At 41.8% G+C, this 16,673-nt stretch overlaps 1 protein-coding gene across 6 annotated transcripts in view; it reads right to left on the bottom strand.

Annotated features, from left to right (window-relative positions):
* Positions 1–16,673, bottom strand: part of PLEKHM3 (pleckstrin homology domain containing M3) — an 84,151-nt gene that overhangs the window by 36,378 nt on the left and 31,100 nt on the right. For 5 of the 6 annotated variants that reach the window (XM_069022198.1, XM_069022200.1, XM_069022197.1 and 2 more), the window contains one exon: positions 10,696–10,889. In XM_069022198.1, coding sequence (XP_068878299.1) covers positions 10,696–10,889 — 194 coding nt within the window. Of the gene's footprint in view, positions 1–7,401; positions 8,533–10,695; positions 10,890–16,673 lie in introns of those variants that run through there. The other variant, XM_069022203.1, reaches the window with a different exon arrangement.

Below are 16,673 nucleotides of genomic sequence, written 5' to 3'. Positions count from 1 at the left end.
CTATATTGAGAAAAAGGTCATGCAGATGCTGTTCTTCCAACAGAGAGCGATATCAATTCCCCTTTGCATACAGAAATGTATGTATTGGTATAGACTCTATAATGACTTACTTAAGAAAGCAGTATTTACCTTACATAAGCCAAGGTTTCATGCAAGACCATTGCTTATGTACTGACAGACCTGATAAGTAAAGTTAAATTACAGGACACTGAACAGAGAAGAAATGCCCTAATTAGAGTGATTGGCAGTAAAATGCAAAACCGGGTTAATATCACAGAAAAAAAAGGACATTGGAAAGTTAAGTGGATATTAGCTAAAAAATTTTAAGAAAACCTATGTATTTGCTATAAAGATGTCAGGAATAGAAAAAGTACATCTATCTTTGTGTGCACACACAGAGAAACAACAATCTGGCTGGCTTTATTTTCCATCCACACAGAACAAATACACCACCCCACTCAGGTATCCTGGGAAGTGGAGAGTCACATTACTCTTGCAAAAAAAGCAACCAAGTATCTTAAGAAGTGAAATTATTTCCCACAACATGTTCTCTTTCAGAGTAGAAATTGTATATTTGGTTCCTACATCACAATCACATAGTTTTAAGGCAGTACAGAAACAAGACTCTTTATATTATTAAATGCGTGAACAAAGGACTGGCAAAGACTGGTTTGTAATGATAGAGCTGAATGGCAGTGAACAGAAAGACCACTGCAAACGTTCAAAAACGCCCCAAAGATAGCAAAAGGCCAGTATGAACTTACATGATCTTGATATGAGACTATAAAGCACACAGTAGCTCAAACAAGAGATTTTAGAAGCTGCAACAACATAACCAGCTAAATCACAGATTGATAGAACAAGACTACCAAATGCAATCTTGCCACAGAATACTGATTCTAAGAAATAATGAAAATACCTCTGTTCCTGGTACTCCATTAGTTGTCTTAAAGAACAACCTTATACTGATAGTTTTCAAAGCTGTATGTACTGAAGGGACTAGGACTTCTCACTGCTGCTAAGGTGGACAGTACAAAGTCTCATAATTCCTGTTGTACTTTTGAAAAAAAATTAAGATTTATTGGGGTGGGAGGAGAAGAGTTCTGCAAGCAAGGCACTTACAACTGCACGACACCCATCTTATAGCACTCCTCTGGAGCTGGACTCTGACATTGCTTCTTCTTACTCACCAAGCATATCCACTCTACCCACCCAATGCTCAGCTGCAATCTCACTAGGACAATGCCATTCTCCCCTTTCAGCTCTGTAGGCTATACTATTGCTCCTTTTAGAGGGGACTGTGTTTCAGTGGCTCTGCTGCATCACACCTTCATAATACATTTGGCACAATGTCAAAGACCACTGAAAAACAGTCAAAATCCAGACATCAGACAACATATGACAGTGGAATTGCTCATTTACACATAGCAGACTCATTAAAAGCTAAGGAGTCAACTCTGAACAGTATTTTGAAGCATAAGTATTTTTTCAGCTCAGATAGAATTGCTTTCATTAAAATTTACCCATCATTCTCCCCTGATCACACAGGCAGGCACTAAACAGCTTTGTCAAGAATTGTATCATTTGCTGATGCCCTTACAGCACTGCTAAGGAAAACAATTAGCTAATGAAAGATTTCCTTTTTCAGGAAATAGCCTGAATAGTCCATAATGCAAAAACTGTCAACAACTAGTATTGATGACTAACATCACATTCCCCTGCCTTCAAGGATGGCCTTTTATTTCCCTATTTCCTCCAAGTTCTAACTCCTAGTAAAAAGTGTGCAGAATAAAAGCAAACTCATGATCAACCAAATTCCTTTGTTAGGCGAGTCTCAGCCAGCACACGCCCCGGTAACAAACCTTATCCCTGTACCCGTCCCCTTCTTTTAAAACATGCTAATTTGCAGCAATACCTCTGCAGAGCTGGTACCCAATACACCACCTCCCTTCCAAATCTATTTCCAGGAAAAAAAAAAAGTAGGCATTGCCCTCCCAGTTTTATGCAAAACACATATATATACACACATATACTCGGCACTCAAGTGAGGGGAGTGATTATTTCCATTGTTATAGAAACTGAGGCATAAAAAACCCCTTGGTAAGTAAGGCTGGTCCAGCTTCAGATTTACAGTCCTGCTATTGACTTGAAAAACTGAAATTTGCTCTCTGTGGTAGGCCACAGAGAAACAGCCAAGCAGCCAAAGCTCACAAATGTAACAGCATTTACAAATGTCAGGAACCAACCGGACCAGTCCCTGCATGATTCCCAACAACTGCAGAAGTGCAAAACACTCCTTCAACACTTGCCCACACCGCCAAAGGTGGAAACCATACATCTCTGGCTGTGAAACCCTGAAACTGCCTAAAAGGAGGCAGCTCAGCCCCCACTCACATAAATGAAGTGCTTTCACTACACCTGTGGTGAGCTGAGCAACTGCTTCAAAAACAGGTCTTGCTGTGTTGCATGTCTGCAATTAAGTTCTCCTCCAGAAAATTTCTGTTAGTCCCATTTGGAAGGAAAACCCAAAGCGCAACAGCTACCTGAATGTAACTGGTGAAGCACCTCCCAAAAATGCGTCTGTTCATTGCCAGTTTGTGTCAGCCTCTAGTGGGTGGGGAACAACAGTATAACAGGCATCAAAATACTTAATTCAAACACATTTAAAAAAAAAAAAACCTCTTAAACTCTTCACAAAATGCAAGCAAATCAGCTGGGGCAGGAAATCCATACAGAGCAAGTACTCCAGCAAGCAAGAAAATGTCTGATGGCCAGTTTCCAACAGTTTGCTTGCCTGCACAGGTTCTCTGAGCCTAATGAGGTCATGGCTTACATAAAGTTCTTTTCTGTAGGAGGCACACAGGACTAATTCAGAGCTTCTTGCTTCCCAACACAAACACTTCCTCTCACATAACTAGTAGGAAAGTAGTGCCTATGCCATCTCTGTCCCTCTGTCATCTGCAACTGAAATTGTTCAAAGGAAACCAAAGTCAGTAGAGAACAGCAGGCGAGGTGGGGCTCACACCAACACCACGCCATGGCATTAGCATCCAGACAAAGTATTACAAGGCATCAAGATCAACCTAAAATCACTCATGTCCAAAAAAATCTCACAGAGACCCAGAGCAGGCTAAGATAACTACACTTAGGAACACTTCACTAGAAAATATGTATTTAGTTTCTGCATGAGGTTGCACCAGGAGCTTTGAGCATGCCTGGATTAATACAAGACCTTCATCAAAAAAGACCAAAACATCAGCTTGAATTTTACTTTTCTCTTAATATAATAGTCCTTTATAAACACCAAATGGGAAATCTCTGATTAATCATTTTAAAGCAAAATAAAAGATGTCACTTTTGTAAATCTTTTGATTGATGTGCTACAACGAACTAGATTTTTTTTTTAAGTTGGTCAATTAAAAGCATTTAATAAACAGTGGCCTTTCAGTCAAATCTTAACACAGAAAACTGGAGTGAACTAGAAAGAGGTCAAACACAAGATGTTAAGACTCATCACAGTAAAAACTCAAACCTCTGCAGCTTCAGAATGTGACCTGTGACCCTTGAGAGGCAAATATTATCAAGTGCACGTCCCACTAAAAGCACCTCCTAAGCTTTCACAGTTTGGAAACTCCCAGACCAGTTTCACCATTGATGAGTCACAGGACTGCTGTGCTATAAAACCTGGCTACCAGTCAGGGTTTAGCCTGCAATGAAGAAACCACGTTCAATGCTAACCAGCCTCTAGCTTTGCCACTTACGGTGAACAATGAAATCCAAAGTCCTATTGGTTAAAGGTCTCTAAATTGCTTTATTATTATGTCCTAGATATAAACACAATCAATGCAAGCAGAAAAGAAACACACCATCCAAGACACTTGATCCAACTAAAAGAAAGAAGTGAGCATTCTCAGTTTTTCATTATTATTGTTTTTTGCTTGATACTTTGTAATCTGAATAAAATCAGGCAAGACAGAAATTTCATCTGTTCCTTCTTGGATGATCTTATCAGTTAAGTATTTGCACAAACAAAGGTTATCTTTTAGTGTCCTCCTGCAAACAGAACCACTGATAAGACTTTGCTTTTTGCATTTGGATAAAGTGTGTAATCATGGCGCTTTGTTAGCACTAAGTAATTGCTCGGCATTTAAAGCCTGTTTATCACCAGAGTAGGTAATTTTTCTTCAATGGGTTAAACACCCTGACAGCTCTGCTAAAGCTACAACCAATTAATCTGCCTATGCCTGACACTACAACCAAAGTACAAACGTGATAAGCAGGGGGAACTCTTCTTTTTACAGTGCAATCAAAAGAAATCAAGTTAGCTGGCAGGTGGGCACAACCAAGTCTCCTTTACACCAAAAAGCCTCCTAAAACCTAGTATGTGAGGGGGGAGGGGAGAGGAAGCTGGCACCACGATTTCATGTGCTAGCCAGGAGTGTCTCGTTTGACCAGGCTGAGAAGTGTATGACTGAGCTGTGACTCACAGGGGACGCAGATGCCCCAGTCCAGCACAGCGCTGCATTCAGCCTCCTCTCCACCCCTCCGCAGGAAGCTGCTACACCCACAGCTGGCACAGCACCAGGGTACCAAGTCCACTTCCTCCTCCAGCACAGTTCATACCCTGGCACTGCAACTTACACCTTTGGAGCTACTGCACCACACCGCAAACTAAAGCGGCTGAAGGCCAGCACATGCTGATTATCGCTGTTCCCGTGGTTATTTGGCCCTGAACAAGGGGCAAGAGCCCTCTTTGGTTCTGTCCCTGCAGCCATGAACCAGCACCAGCTGCAGCCACGTGTGGAGCAGAGGGGCAGGGCCTGCGTGCACTCTGATCTCACTGAGCAGCTCCAATTTTTCAGAGTTACTATTGGGTTCTAAAAGTACAGAGGGCTACCAGTGAACTGCTAGTTATCCCAAATATACGTGGCAAGGTAAATAACATCTCTTGCTGGATTTTCTCTTGCAATTCATTTGATATGGACATTGTCAATTTAAGGTAGAGAACAGCATCAGAGGTGAGGGAGAAAGGTAGGATTTTTTTCCAGTGTTGCTTATTCTCACAGTTTTGTTCAGGCTTTTGATTTTGTATTTCCTTGGAAATCTTAGCTCCTGGAAGTCTGCTGGGAGAGAAGAACCCAAACTTTCCAGCCAAACAAAAGTTATTCAGAAAAGTAGGGCCTTGGGAAACGTAGTGATTTTTAAAGTCAAAAGGTAAAAATAAATTAACGAATTTAAACCAAACCAAAACACTACATATTCATTTAATTCTTGTGGGATTATACCCAATTAATTTTTTTTCTAATTCTATGGTTTTATGCAAAAAAGCATTTGTGAATCATTTCACATTTGTGAGGTATGAACACGTCTGGTTATGTTCTGGGAACAGTCACTCCCACATATCTTCAGCCCACACTAAGTGCTAGATTTATTACCCAGCGTGTCCAGGTAAGGTATTATTTCATGTTGTTATGAAATTCCCCACGAGCATCCCTATGTTAAAACAGTTACTCTTATCATCCATCAGCAATCCTGAACCAGTTTATAAACTTCCTACTAAAATGCAGTACACCAGCTCTCTCTCCTCTGTGGTTCCTTGACCAAGAGTCCAGTAACATTGTGAAAGACAAGAATTACTACAGATCTAACTAATTAATCAAGTACCACTGCTACTAAAAGTAGAATGAGAACTAGAGACACAGTTTCATTTTGAAATCAAAATAGTTTAGATCCCCCAATTAACTTGAAATTAAGAACAAGAATAAGGAAATGGTCTTTGCTTTTGTCAGGCACTCTTGAACCCTTGCACTTTGCTGCTGAAGTTCTGATATAAAAACACAGGGATAAAAATGGCACAAGTCATATTTAACATGGTGTCCACATCTAACAGGAACTTGTTTTTAAATCATTATGTTTTCTTTAAAGCAAACTGGTCTGAAAAGGTGAATGAAAACTACCACTGTGAAACAGATGTAATATGACTCATCTCTTGGACAAGGAGATACGTGTGTGACCCCTAGACCGGAAAACGCTAACGTGAACTGAAAGACCCACCTGTCCTCTGGAAGATTTATCATGGAAAGTTCTGGCATGTTCCTCAGCTGGATGCTTACCATGGTAGAACACTAGGCTTGTGCTTTTAACCTTCTCTTGACATGAACAGACAGCAGCACTGCCTCCACCCTGGCTGCTCTGGCACACATCTCATTGCTTCAGCTGTTTGTTAGCTCTAGTTGAAATGAAAGCTTAAATCCCACCTTAACACCATCCCCTCAGTTTTAGCCAAACACTTCTTAAGATGCTAATTTGCAAAGATCTTGCATGCAAGGTTACTTCTTCCAAAGGAGAGAAAAGCTGAAGCAAAGAGGTGGAGATAGTCTGTTTGTATGACTCCATCAACAGGCAACTTTATTGCAGCTAGTGCAATGACTACAGGCATGCAGGATCTAAATAAAACAAATTGTTTGTGCACACTTCTCTGCATTTATTTTCTCACATTTCCTCACTCTGGGTTGGTGTTTGTTCTCAACACTGGTTCCTCTCCGGATACGTAGATATTCTCTTTGAATGAGTTTCTCTCTCAACCTCTTTCCAAACACCCATGCAACAAATTTTCTTCTTCTGTTGGTCTTGCCATTATCTCAGAGCCCTGAAACCACACCCTCCTGTTTCTTCCGTGCTCAAGCTTTCTTTCTGCAGTTTACTGCTTTCAGAATCTGTATCTTTGTTCTCCAGCTTTGGAATTTTTCACTCCCCAAATGGCCCAACCATTGCAAAGAAAATGGAGAGAACAGTCTCCTTTGACAGTCTGGAGATGACTTAATGACCTCCTGTTGTCCTCGGTTTGAAAGATGACATAGCCCCAGCTTCACATACATGAGGTATTTGGAGGTATAGTGATTGCATAAGATTAATCAGGATTCCCGCGATGTGTTTAGACAGGTTCCCCAATTGCCACACAAATATTTTTGAAGTAATTTACTCCTGTGTCAGAAGTGATATGTCTAAGGCCTCACTGTAGGAAGTGACAGGACTCTATTGTTCAGCATAACTGAATTTGGGCTTGTTTCACCTTGTGCTGACAGACCAGCAGGCTCAGCCAGGACCACATGTCTGCAGCACTGGAGGTGAACCTTTAACCTCCTGCTGCCATTCAGGGAGACCAAACTAGAGCCTGCTAAGTGATGTATCCAGCACTGGAGTTTTGCTAGGGTAAAACTAATGTATTGCTGTTCTGGAGCTGATAGAAAAATGGTATCAGACAGAGATGAGTAACAAGAGGGAAATTTTTCCATATAGTTTCTCACCACCATTCAGATTTACTTACAGAACAAGGACATTGCAACAAGCACTAATGCATAAGGGAATGTGCTGCAAAACATTTACCTTGTGTCACTGCCATCTGTCTAAAGTATCTGGGCTAGCAGCACCTTCAACTGGAAGTTTAGATGTACAGCTGAGAGAGCACAGAGCCCAGAGGGCTCCCCAGATGAAGCTCCAAGGTTGACCTGGGTTACCCCACCCTACAGTAGATATGCAGGCACCTGAAGACTACCCAAAAAAATCATACAGACAGTTCCTTCACCTTCAGAATCTTCAATCATGACAAGAACAAAGCACACCCAGAACAGAACTTGCATCATTCAGCACAGTGTCATAGAATACCCTCATTATTTAATGGACTCAGAGATTCTCACTGTTTGCTTCTCAGCCATCAATTTTATTGACTCCATCTTGGTTTGTATGTGCCATTCATTCACCATCTGCAGGCAGTGGAGGGATCTGTACAGCTCCACTTGTACTAATCCTGTGTTGGCTCTAGGTTTCAGTCCTGTATGCCTCTGCCTGAACAGCATCCACACGAGCAAGGCAACCAAAACAAGCAAGAACTTGTTCAGTAAAGAGATTTGAGGCAAATGATGTGTTGCAATACTGAGGTGACAGTTACAGCAAACTAGGCATAACAACATCCCTTGTAAAACAGGGAGCTCAGCAACAGGCTGGGAGTCTCATCTGGCTAATATCAGAGGAACACTGCTGATACATGCCAGTGGAGGGCCTTATTTGACCTCCCAGCCGAGTCCATGTTCCTTATTTTTTTCCCCCCTACAAATATAAAAGCTTAGAATCCAGTGGAGCAATAGGTGAGAATAAATCACTATAACTGACAAAGACCATTTTTATTGTGAGCCTTCTAGCTACTTTAAGGATACCTTCTGTCTTCTCCCTTCTTCCTTCCTTTTTTTCTTCCTTTCTTTCTACTTAGTCACTTGCTTCTTCAAAGTTCACAATGTGATTGCAGTCCTGAGTTCCCTGCTAGATGCCAAGTTTCAAAGTTCTCAAAGTACCTATCTAGGCACACCAAACGTTATAAATAACATTTCCACATTTAAGCTAACTGGATCCTGAGCTAACCTGGTTTATAGCCATCTGGAATTCTTCAGAAAAAGTGACTATAAGCACTGTAAACAGTTTTGTCTTCACAGAGGACACCAAGAGTTTCCAGCTTCATTGCCATCTTCATTTTGCGATCTGGGTTGAAGAGCAAGGTATAGATTTAAAGTAGATGATAATGCAAATAGTATTAATAAAAGAAACCTCAGAGTGATCTGCTTTTCCCTAATAAGGCAGGCTCTATCAGTGTTCCAGAGGCAGCAAGGTGCCAATACAATTAATCAGTCTGTTTTTAGTTCTCTGTAGACAGCAATATTAACAGTTTGTTTCAGTCTGTTTATATGGGTCTGACAGGTCTTCAAGATGCTGTGTTCACTCTCTCGTGATTAATAGCTATTCACATACTGAGGTGAAGACCAAGCAGAAAAAGAATGTTTTTAGAGCAGGACAGATAACTGGATTCTCTCTCCCAGTCTTTCATTTTTAATTAGGAAACAGTACTAAATTTAGGAATGCCATCTCACCATATTGTTTGAACTTCTCCCTTTCTTGCAACTCATCCCTGTGATGAGCCAAAGGAAAATTTAAATCACATATTTTCTTTGTTTACTTTTCAGCTGTGCTCTATAAAGTCATTACATTGATAGTGAACGTCTGCACACCGGGATACTAGATGAAGGCAGCAAAGCCCTTGGGAGCATTTTGAGCAAGAAATAAGCCCTTATGGGAAAAGAACTTTTCCTTCTTCTCATCTCTGCAAACTTCTTAGGGGATATCTGAGGGAATAACTGAGCATCAAAGTCACCTCAACGGAGACTTCACAAACCAAGAAGGAGCTGGACTCTGAGGTGTGTATTGTACATTCCTTCAGTGGCTTTTACACTTGTAGCAAGTCCTGCCAAACTGGAGATGCCTCCCTAGTACAAAACCAAACCCTTCTTGGGCTGGGGTCCTTCTCTCCACCACACAGCTTTAACTGGAGACAGTGTGAAGAAATTCTAAGATAAGAAAAGGGAGCATTTGGAGCATTGTTTCCCAGTTACTCCTTCTGCCATTCTGGGTGTTTCATTTTGACACAGGGACGTTTTCTCTCTCTTCTCTGCTCCAAGAAAAGAACATGCTCACATTCCTGTGCTAATTTTTGTCCATTCTCTGTTCTATTTCCTCAGCACTTGTCATCTCTCCATTTTGGAGGCAGAATTTGGGTTGTTCCTCCTTTGTCCTGGTTTCTTCATTAACTCTTAATTTCCTGAGATTCCTGCCTTATTTGAACCTCCTCCTCTTGGCTTTCCCTTTTTTTTTTCTCTAGTCAATTGATTGCTATGGTTAGGCCTCCTTTGAACTCTCTTCTTTTACTGTCTCACCCAAGTCCATTCAGTTCCTTGCTTCCTTCTCTTTTAATAAGAGAATTTGTTTTTTCAATATTAATCAGAAAGCATCATTTCCTTTCTGCTATTTTTTCTGAACAACCTTCAAAAATCTTATTTTCCTTTTAGTTTTACCAAAGAGGATGGCATAGAAAAACAGCTCTGCAAGAAAACACCATCCTCTAGAATAAAGAAGCAACCATCCTAATTTTTAAAATGCTGTAAGCTGCCCTAGCAAATAATAAGATTTGAGCAGTAACACACAAACACATACTGACAACTCACAGTACGTCTGACGCAAGAACTCAGCAATGTTCTCCAAGGATACCTTGTTGTATCCTTCTCCTACTTGTTCTAGATGGCTCATCAAAGCAGTGACATAGGTTATGTACCAAACAGCAGACCAGCTCTGGCTGAGCAAGAGACCAGCATAAATCATATGCTGGCTCACATGCCAGGGGACTACATCTGGCCTTTGCCTTTGGCTGAGGTCGTATCACAGAGGAGGGCAGAAGTGCTGGAGAGGTGGTTGACTCTGCCCCTCTCATGCTTTGCCGCACTGTGAGGTGTTTCAAAGGTCCCAGCAGTGGTTATCTCACTGTGATGCCATGGCAGGGGGTATGAGGTAGCACATTTGATTGAAAACACACACAGCCAGAAAGCCTGAGGAGGAGTAAAAGATGCTCACCACAATGTGTGACCCCCCAGGGCTTACAGCTGTCAAGAACAACTTCAGACATTCAGACTTGATAAAATAATTTTCTTTGGCAGAAGATAACCCAGCTGCCCAGGGAAGTCAGCTACAAGCACATCATCTTTCTAAATGGGTAATGCCTTCAGAACCAGAGTGTGAGCAAAAACAAAACAGGCAGTAGGAGAAACAACACAGCAGGGAAGCTCCATCCTTGTGCTGTAGGTTGGCTGGGGTTCTTACCTTCTACGCAGATCTTCAGCCACTGCTGCTCTGCAGCTGAACAAGTAGGCTCGCAGAGATTTTAGCTGCTGTCTCAGGCGGACAACAGTTGCCAGAGGTTCAACATGCTTGTACAACATGGGATTTTCCTGCTGGATATCAATTAATGGCTCCTCATAAACATATTCCAGGAACTCTTTGGCTTGCTTTGATACCTAAAAAATAAAGCAGTTTAGTTAGGCTTTTCTCCCAACTCTTTTTAAGCAGATCTCCTCCTCTGTGATCTGTCAGCTGTTCTATGCATCTGAAAACTTACCTCTGTTACCAATTACAAATGGAGACAGAGTTGAGAGAGATCCAACTCTCTCTGCTTATAGCCAAGTCAGACTTCATCAAGCCCTTCAAAACTGCATGGCTACTTATTTACCCAAAGTACAATGATATCTGCAATCACATATGCTTTTGCTCCAGAGTAACATAGCTTACTAGATTTTTTTAAGTCTAAAATCTGAATAACCAGTTTCTTTCTGTTTGTTCTCTGCTTTCTTTTTGGCAAAAAGCAAGTTGTTGTGCTTTTTAAAATACAGTAGATAAAATCGAATTTTATTGGTATTACTCCTAAAGTTCCATCTGCAAGAAGTTTTTCATTATAGTGCCCTGTTTTATCTCCACCTGCAAAAAGCTACTGTAATCTTGATAAATGAATGGCATTCTTGTTCCATTAGAAAAGATACTCCTGTTCCTTAAGTGAAAAGGCCAAATTCCCTCTCATCCCTGATTTCTTCATTTTATCACAGCTGGAAAAGAGAAGATGGGATTACATGAAATGAGCTGCAAATCACCTGAAACTGTGCTACAGAAATACTATTGGTTCCACGATTCAATTAGTCCTCCTGGATCTCTAAGTCAATGTTTACACTGAGACAAGGGAGGGATGAGTTAGGCTAACAAAAGTAGAAAGGGCACACACACACCACAGCCTCTTGAGATTTAGGAAGTTATTTCCCTTCTGGTGCTGTAGGTAAGAACAATACACATCCTTATAAATAGCACCACTTCCAAAACCAGCACGAGTAACTAGCTATTGACAGGGTAAGCTAGCCTCAGATGTAGCCTTTTCACAATATATAATAAAAATCTAAGAGATAATGCCAAGGCCAGCCTTCCCACCAATAACTACACAGATAACAAGATGTGCAATTTTAAATACAGGAGACCGTAACTCCACAGGTTTCCTAGGCCCTGAAGCTGTATTAAATATCCCACCTATTTATATTAAACACCACACTATTTTTTTTTTTTTTTAATATCAGGCATGTATAAGTAACTGTGCCATCTGAGTGGAATCAGAGGTAACATAGCAACACAAGCACCTCAGATTTTGTAGAACAAAATTCTATGAACTCCAAACTTATCAAGTTTTTTAACACTAGCAATGTTGATATTTTATTATGCTTACTGAAGTGCATTAAAAACCTGCAGTTAACCTGCTTTTACAATCATTAACCATCTGACTGCAATATCTCAGCAATCCCCTGACAACTTCCATATCTACAGTAATTATTAGTCCTCTTCCACCAATTAGCAAATTAAGGCATGTATTCCATGATTCCCTAGGAGGTGTGTGAATGCTTGGCACAGTGACCAGCTCCTCCCACCAGGAGGACCAGGTGCTCAGTGCTGTCTTTCTATCTCCTTGCTTTTAGCCTCTGTTGAAGTGATGGGTTCCTCATCCACCTGCCCTACTGTCTTGGGAAATGGAGGGTGGTTCATGTTCAAATACTACACTCACACCTGTGCACACCTGCACCCTGTGCTGGGCATCTCTCCTGAGGCATTAAGAGCACAGAAACAAAGAGATGCCACAACTGAGGTCCCCTGAGTGACTCTGCCATAGGTGTGCACTGTGGTGACCAAATGCGGCACTGGTGCTGCATGGTCTGAATGCAGCCTTTGAGGAGAGAGGAGCAAAGCACACCTTTCCCTCTCCTTGCCAGTAATATGCACCCATGGAGTGCTGATTGTAGGAAAAGTAGCTTTGCCCAGCATCACTGGCTGACAGATAGGTGTCAGTCCACTCTGCATGGCTGACACGGGCACATGCATCTTTTAAACCATTAACTAACATTGCCAAACAGCAATGTTACAAAAGGTTGAAACACAGTCTTAAAATGGGAAGGGTCAGGCAGTCACAGTAATTCAGTATTTTAGTATACATCCTAGCATACCCCCAGTCCCCCATCTTTACCTGAGCAGTAAAACAATCCTATTAAATCAGCCAGGACAAGTGAGAAGATGCAAAGTGCAACAGGGTTTTAGCTTTAAATGTCATACAAGGATGGATGCTAACATTTCCAGACCTTTCCTTTCTAGAGCCTGCAAACTTATAGTTCAAAATTCAATTTACCAGGAGTCAGCTTCTCTTGAAACCTTCTGGCATAGGGAGTTCATTTCCTACTGTGCCTGTCTGGCATTATGTGCAGGGTGAAAGCCACCTGAACCAAACTGCAATACTTAGTGGGCTTTGTGTGCAAACAGGGAAAACACTTGGCCTAAGCAAAAGGCAGAAAGGGTGTTCACAAGACTGCCTCTTTTCTTTTCCCTTCACACAAACACATGAAAAACACAAATATGAAAACAGTAGGAGACACAGGCAAAAAAGTGAACCTGGGGACTGAGCTGCTGCTTTGGTTCTGACAGAAGAAATATGTCTAAATGCCAAGTCCTTTCAAAGAGCTTCTACTGCAGCCAAGAGGATTTCTCTTTTCCTACCCATGTGCTACTAGATGTTAAGTACACTTTTGTTTTTCAAGACCCTGGGTATGGGAAGAGACAGCTCTAGAGATGTTTATTGTTTCTGTTTTTCATGACCTGTCGTGATAAAAGCAGACAAGAACCTCTCAATTTCCAAACTTACTTAATTGATGTAAGAGCTTATTCTATAGCTGCTGCTCAAATATTGAGCTCATGAAACATAGAAAGAGAAACATGCCCAGTTACACTACAAAAGCTCATGACCTACAGTACCTTTTGGTGCTTGCTTTGCCAGAAGCAGATAGGACAGACCCCAGAAACTGCTGTGGAGGTGAGGAATAAGTGGCTGTGGAAAGAAGCGCAGGTTTGCAAACCCTTCATTCAATTTTGCTTCCAATTTGGTGGATTGACAGACAAATTTCAGACTGTGTAAAACAAAGAAGCTTTTGAATCCTGAAGCCCTCTTACAGATCTGACCATCAAATGTGGTATGTGCTTATTTCCTGCAGGACCTCTTTGGTGTGTGCAGCCAGGAGCATGTGCCCCTCTACAGAAGCTCCACTTTCAGGCAGTGCTGTGCTACCTACAAGGGTTTATCTTCATTTTGGGATGTTGCTGCACAGCTTTGTGTGGACACACTGGCCAGTTATGGGAGGGGAAATGCTGACAAATTAAGTGATTTTCCTTTAAAAGTAAGCCAAAAGAAAATTACAGCCAAGACCATCTCAAGGAAGTGAGACAACATATCTGTCTTTGCCAAATCATAGAATCATAGAATCATTTGAGTTGGAAGGGACCTTAAAGATCTTCTAATTCCAACCCCTCTGCCATGGGGAAGGGACACCTTCCACCAGAATAGGTTACTCAGAGCTCCATCCAACCTGGCCCTGAACTCTTCCATTGATGGGAGAGTCCACAGCCCCTCTAAGCAATCTGTTCAAGTGCCTCATCACTCTTACAGCAAAGAATTTTTTCCTAGTACCTCATCTAATCCTACCCTACTTCAGGTTAAGGCCATTCTCCCTTGTCCTATCACTCCTTGCCCTTGTGAAAAGTCCCTCTAGAGAACTTTTGTAGCCCCCTTTAGGTACTGGGAGGTGCTATAAGGTCTCCCTGGAGCCTTCTTTCCTCCAGGCTGAACAACCCCAACCCTCTCAGCCTGTCTTCAGAGGAGAGGTGCTCCAGCATTCTGAGCATCATTGTGACCTCCTTTACAGCCTCACTCCCAACAGGTCCACATCTTCCTTCTGTTGGGGGCCAGCTCTGAAGGTGGAAAACAGGGACCAGTTGCTGTCCAGCTCTGGAGCTGGACACAGTATTCCAGGTGGGGTCTTACAAGACCCAGTCCTTCCCCCCAGGGCTAGTCTCAATCCATTCTCTGCCCGGCTTGTACTTGTGCTTGGGATTGCACATTTGATCAACACACTACAAAGGAAGCACACAGTTTCATTACAACTGTGAAGTGCAGAAGCCAGCATTAAGTTGACTTTTAGACTTTGCAAAATAAAAAACAAACACAAAACCTTATCTCTAACTGGAGAAAGGAGATGGCGATGTGAAAATGTATTCAAATATATATATACTTTATCTAAGAAAAGCAATGCTTAGTTCCCAGGGAGATATAGCATGGACAGAAATAAAAGCACACTTATGCAGAACTGAAGAGAAAAGGGAAGCCCCCAAGAAAATGACTTGTGATTTTAATGCTATCCATGTATGGGATGGAGTAGAGGAGATCCAACCAGTGATCTCAGTTCAGTTGTCACATTGCCACTGTGGTAGACAATGTCCTCCTCACCTTCCCTCCCTGCCTTAATTCCTGCTCTGATAGTTGGGGATGATGTGTTTTCCTACCTGAGGGGCTGTGTTCCTTTCTTAAATACACCTCTCTCAGGACTTTGGCAAAAAGACTGGTAAAGCAGCTGCACAGAATTTGCTTGTGTTTCCAAGCCACCTCATACCTGTTCTGTCTACAAAAAGTGGAAAATTAAATTTCTCATTATTACAGTGAGATGACAGTAGATGAAGTTTTCAATGAATGCTTAAGCTTTAAAGTCCTGTTTCTTTTTGTGCCTCAGCTGCCAATACCACAGGAAACAGACTAGAGCATAGTTTTTATGCTGCAGGTTTAGAAAAAAACCCAGTTAGTTTTCTTGGCAGTATTACTGACAGCTTGATATGAGATCTTTGCCTTACCATCCATTAGCCCCATATCAGGTCTACCTATACTACCATGTGCTAGCGAGTTTAGTCCTTGGTAAAAGCATCCAGAGAAAGAACTTTTAAATATTGGGAGGGCTTTTTGTCTCCACACATTGCAGCTTTGCAACTTTGAAGAATCTTACATTTCACAGCGCAAGACTATCATTTTCCTGATGGCAGGCTCTGGCCACCTTTTAATAATCTCCCCATCTGACAAATTTTCTTCAAGAGACCTGCTTTTCCTCTAATAGGGCATTTACTGGTTATTTTTTCCTTTTCAAATAGCACATAATAATAATATTCGCAGACACAAAACATCAAACAACCTCTCCTAACAGTGGCTGCTAGGTCTGAAGCTCTAACATGGTCTGATTCCTTATGAGTTTGCTATTCTTCCAGCATATACTGCCTGAGATGGCAAAACAACACTGTTACTGTGTTTGCTGGTATAATGCCTTGAGACATGTAATCAGTGCCCCTATCTAGCAACCAAGCACCAAGGCAGCAAATAGCAGATTACAAAACTTTTAGAAAAGCTCTTGTGTGGCAAGTGAACAACCGTAGAATTTTCTCATTATGTTACTTTCTGTCTGGTTCAATCAAATGCTACAGCAATGTCCTTCTAGTGTCCTGAAAATGTTCATGCCAAGAGACAGGACAGACTGGGCCTCACAAATACTGCATTTGGTAGGCCAGTTTCCTATGGGCATTCCCACAATTTAGCATCCATCACTAAGCAGTGCCAATCCTTAGTCCCTGGTGGTCATGAAACAGGTACTCCTCGAGGGCCCAATAACTGCAAGGATAAAGGCTGAAAGAGAGTTTGTTGTGTGCTACCTCTCCCTGTCTCCTGAACAGCCAGATAAGCAATGATGAAAAAGATGCCACCAAAAAGATGCCACAGGAGCATGGCTGCTCCTGTGAAGGAACACCTTAGGCCTGGCCAAGGAAACTGTGATGAAAACATGCCTTGAGCGTGGCTCATTTTGACAAGAGGGACAAAGACGACAGTATTAGCAGTCAATGCCTGCAACCTTTGAGCT

Source organism: Aphelocoma coerulescens, chromosome 7, assembly GCF_041296385.1.
Source record: "Aphelocoma coerulescens isolate FSJ_1873_10779 chromosome 7, UR_Acoe_1.0, whole genome shotgun sequence".
Taxonomy (NCBI): Eukaryota; Metazoa; Chordata; class Aves; order Passeriformes; family Corvidae; genus Aphelocoma; species Aphelocoma coerulescens.
Note: the sequence above shows the minus strand (reverse complement) of the source record. Positions and strands in the feature narration are given on the sequence as shown.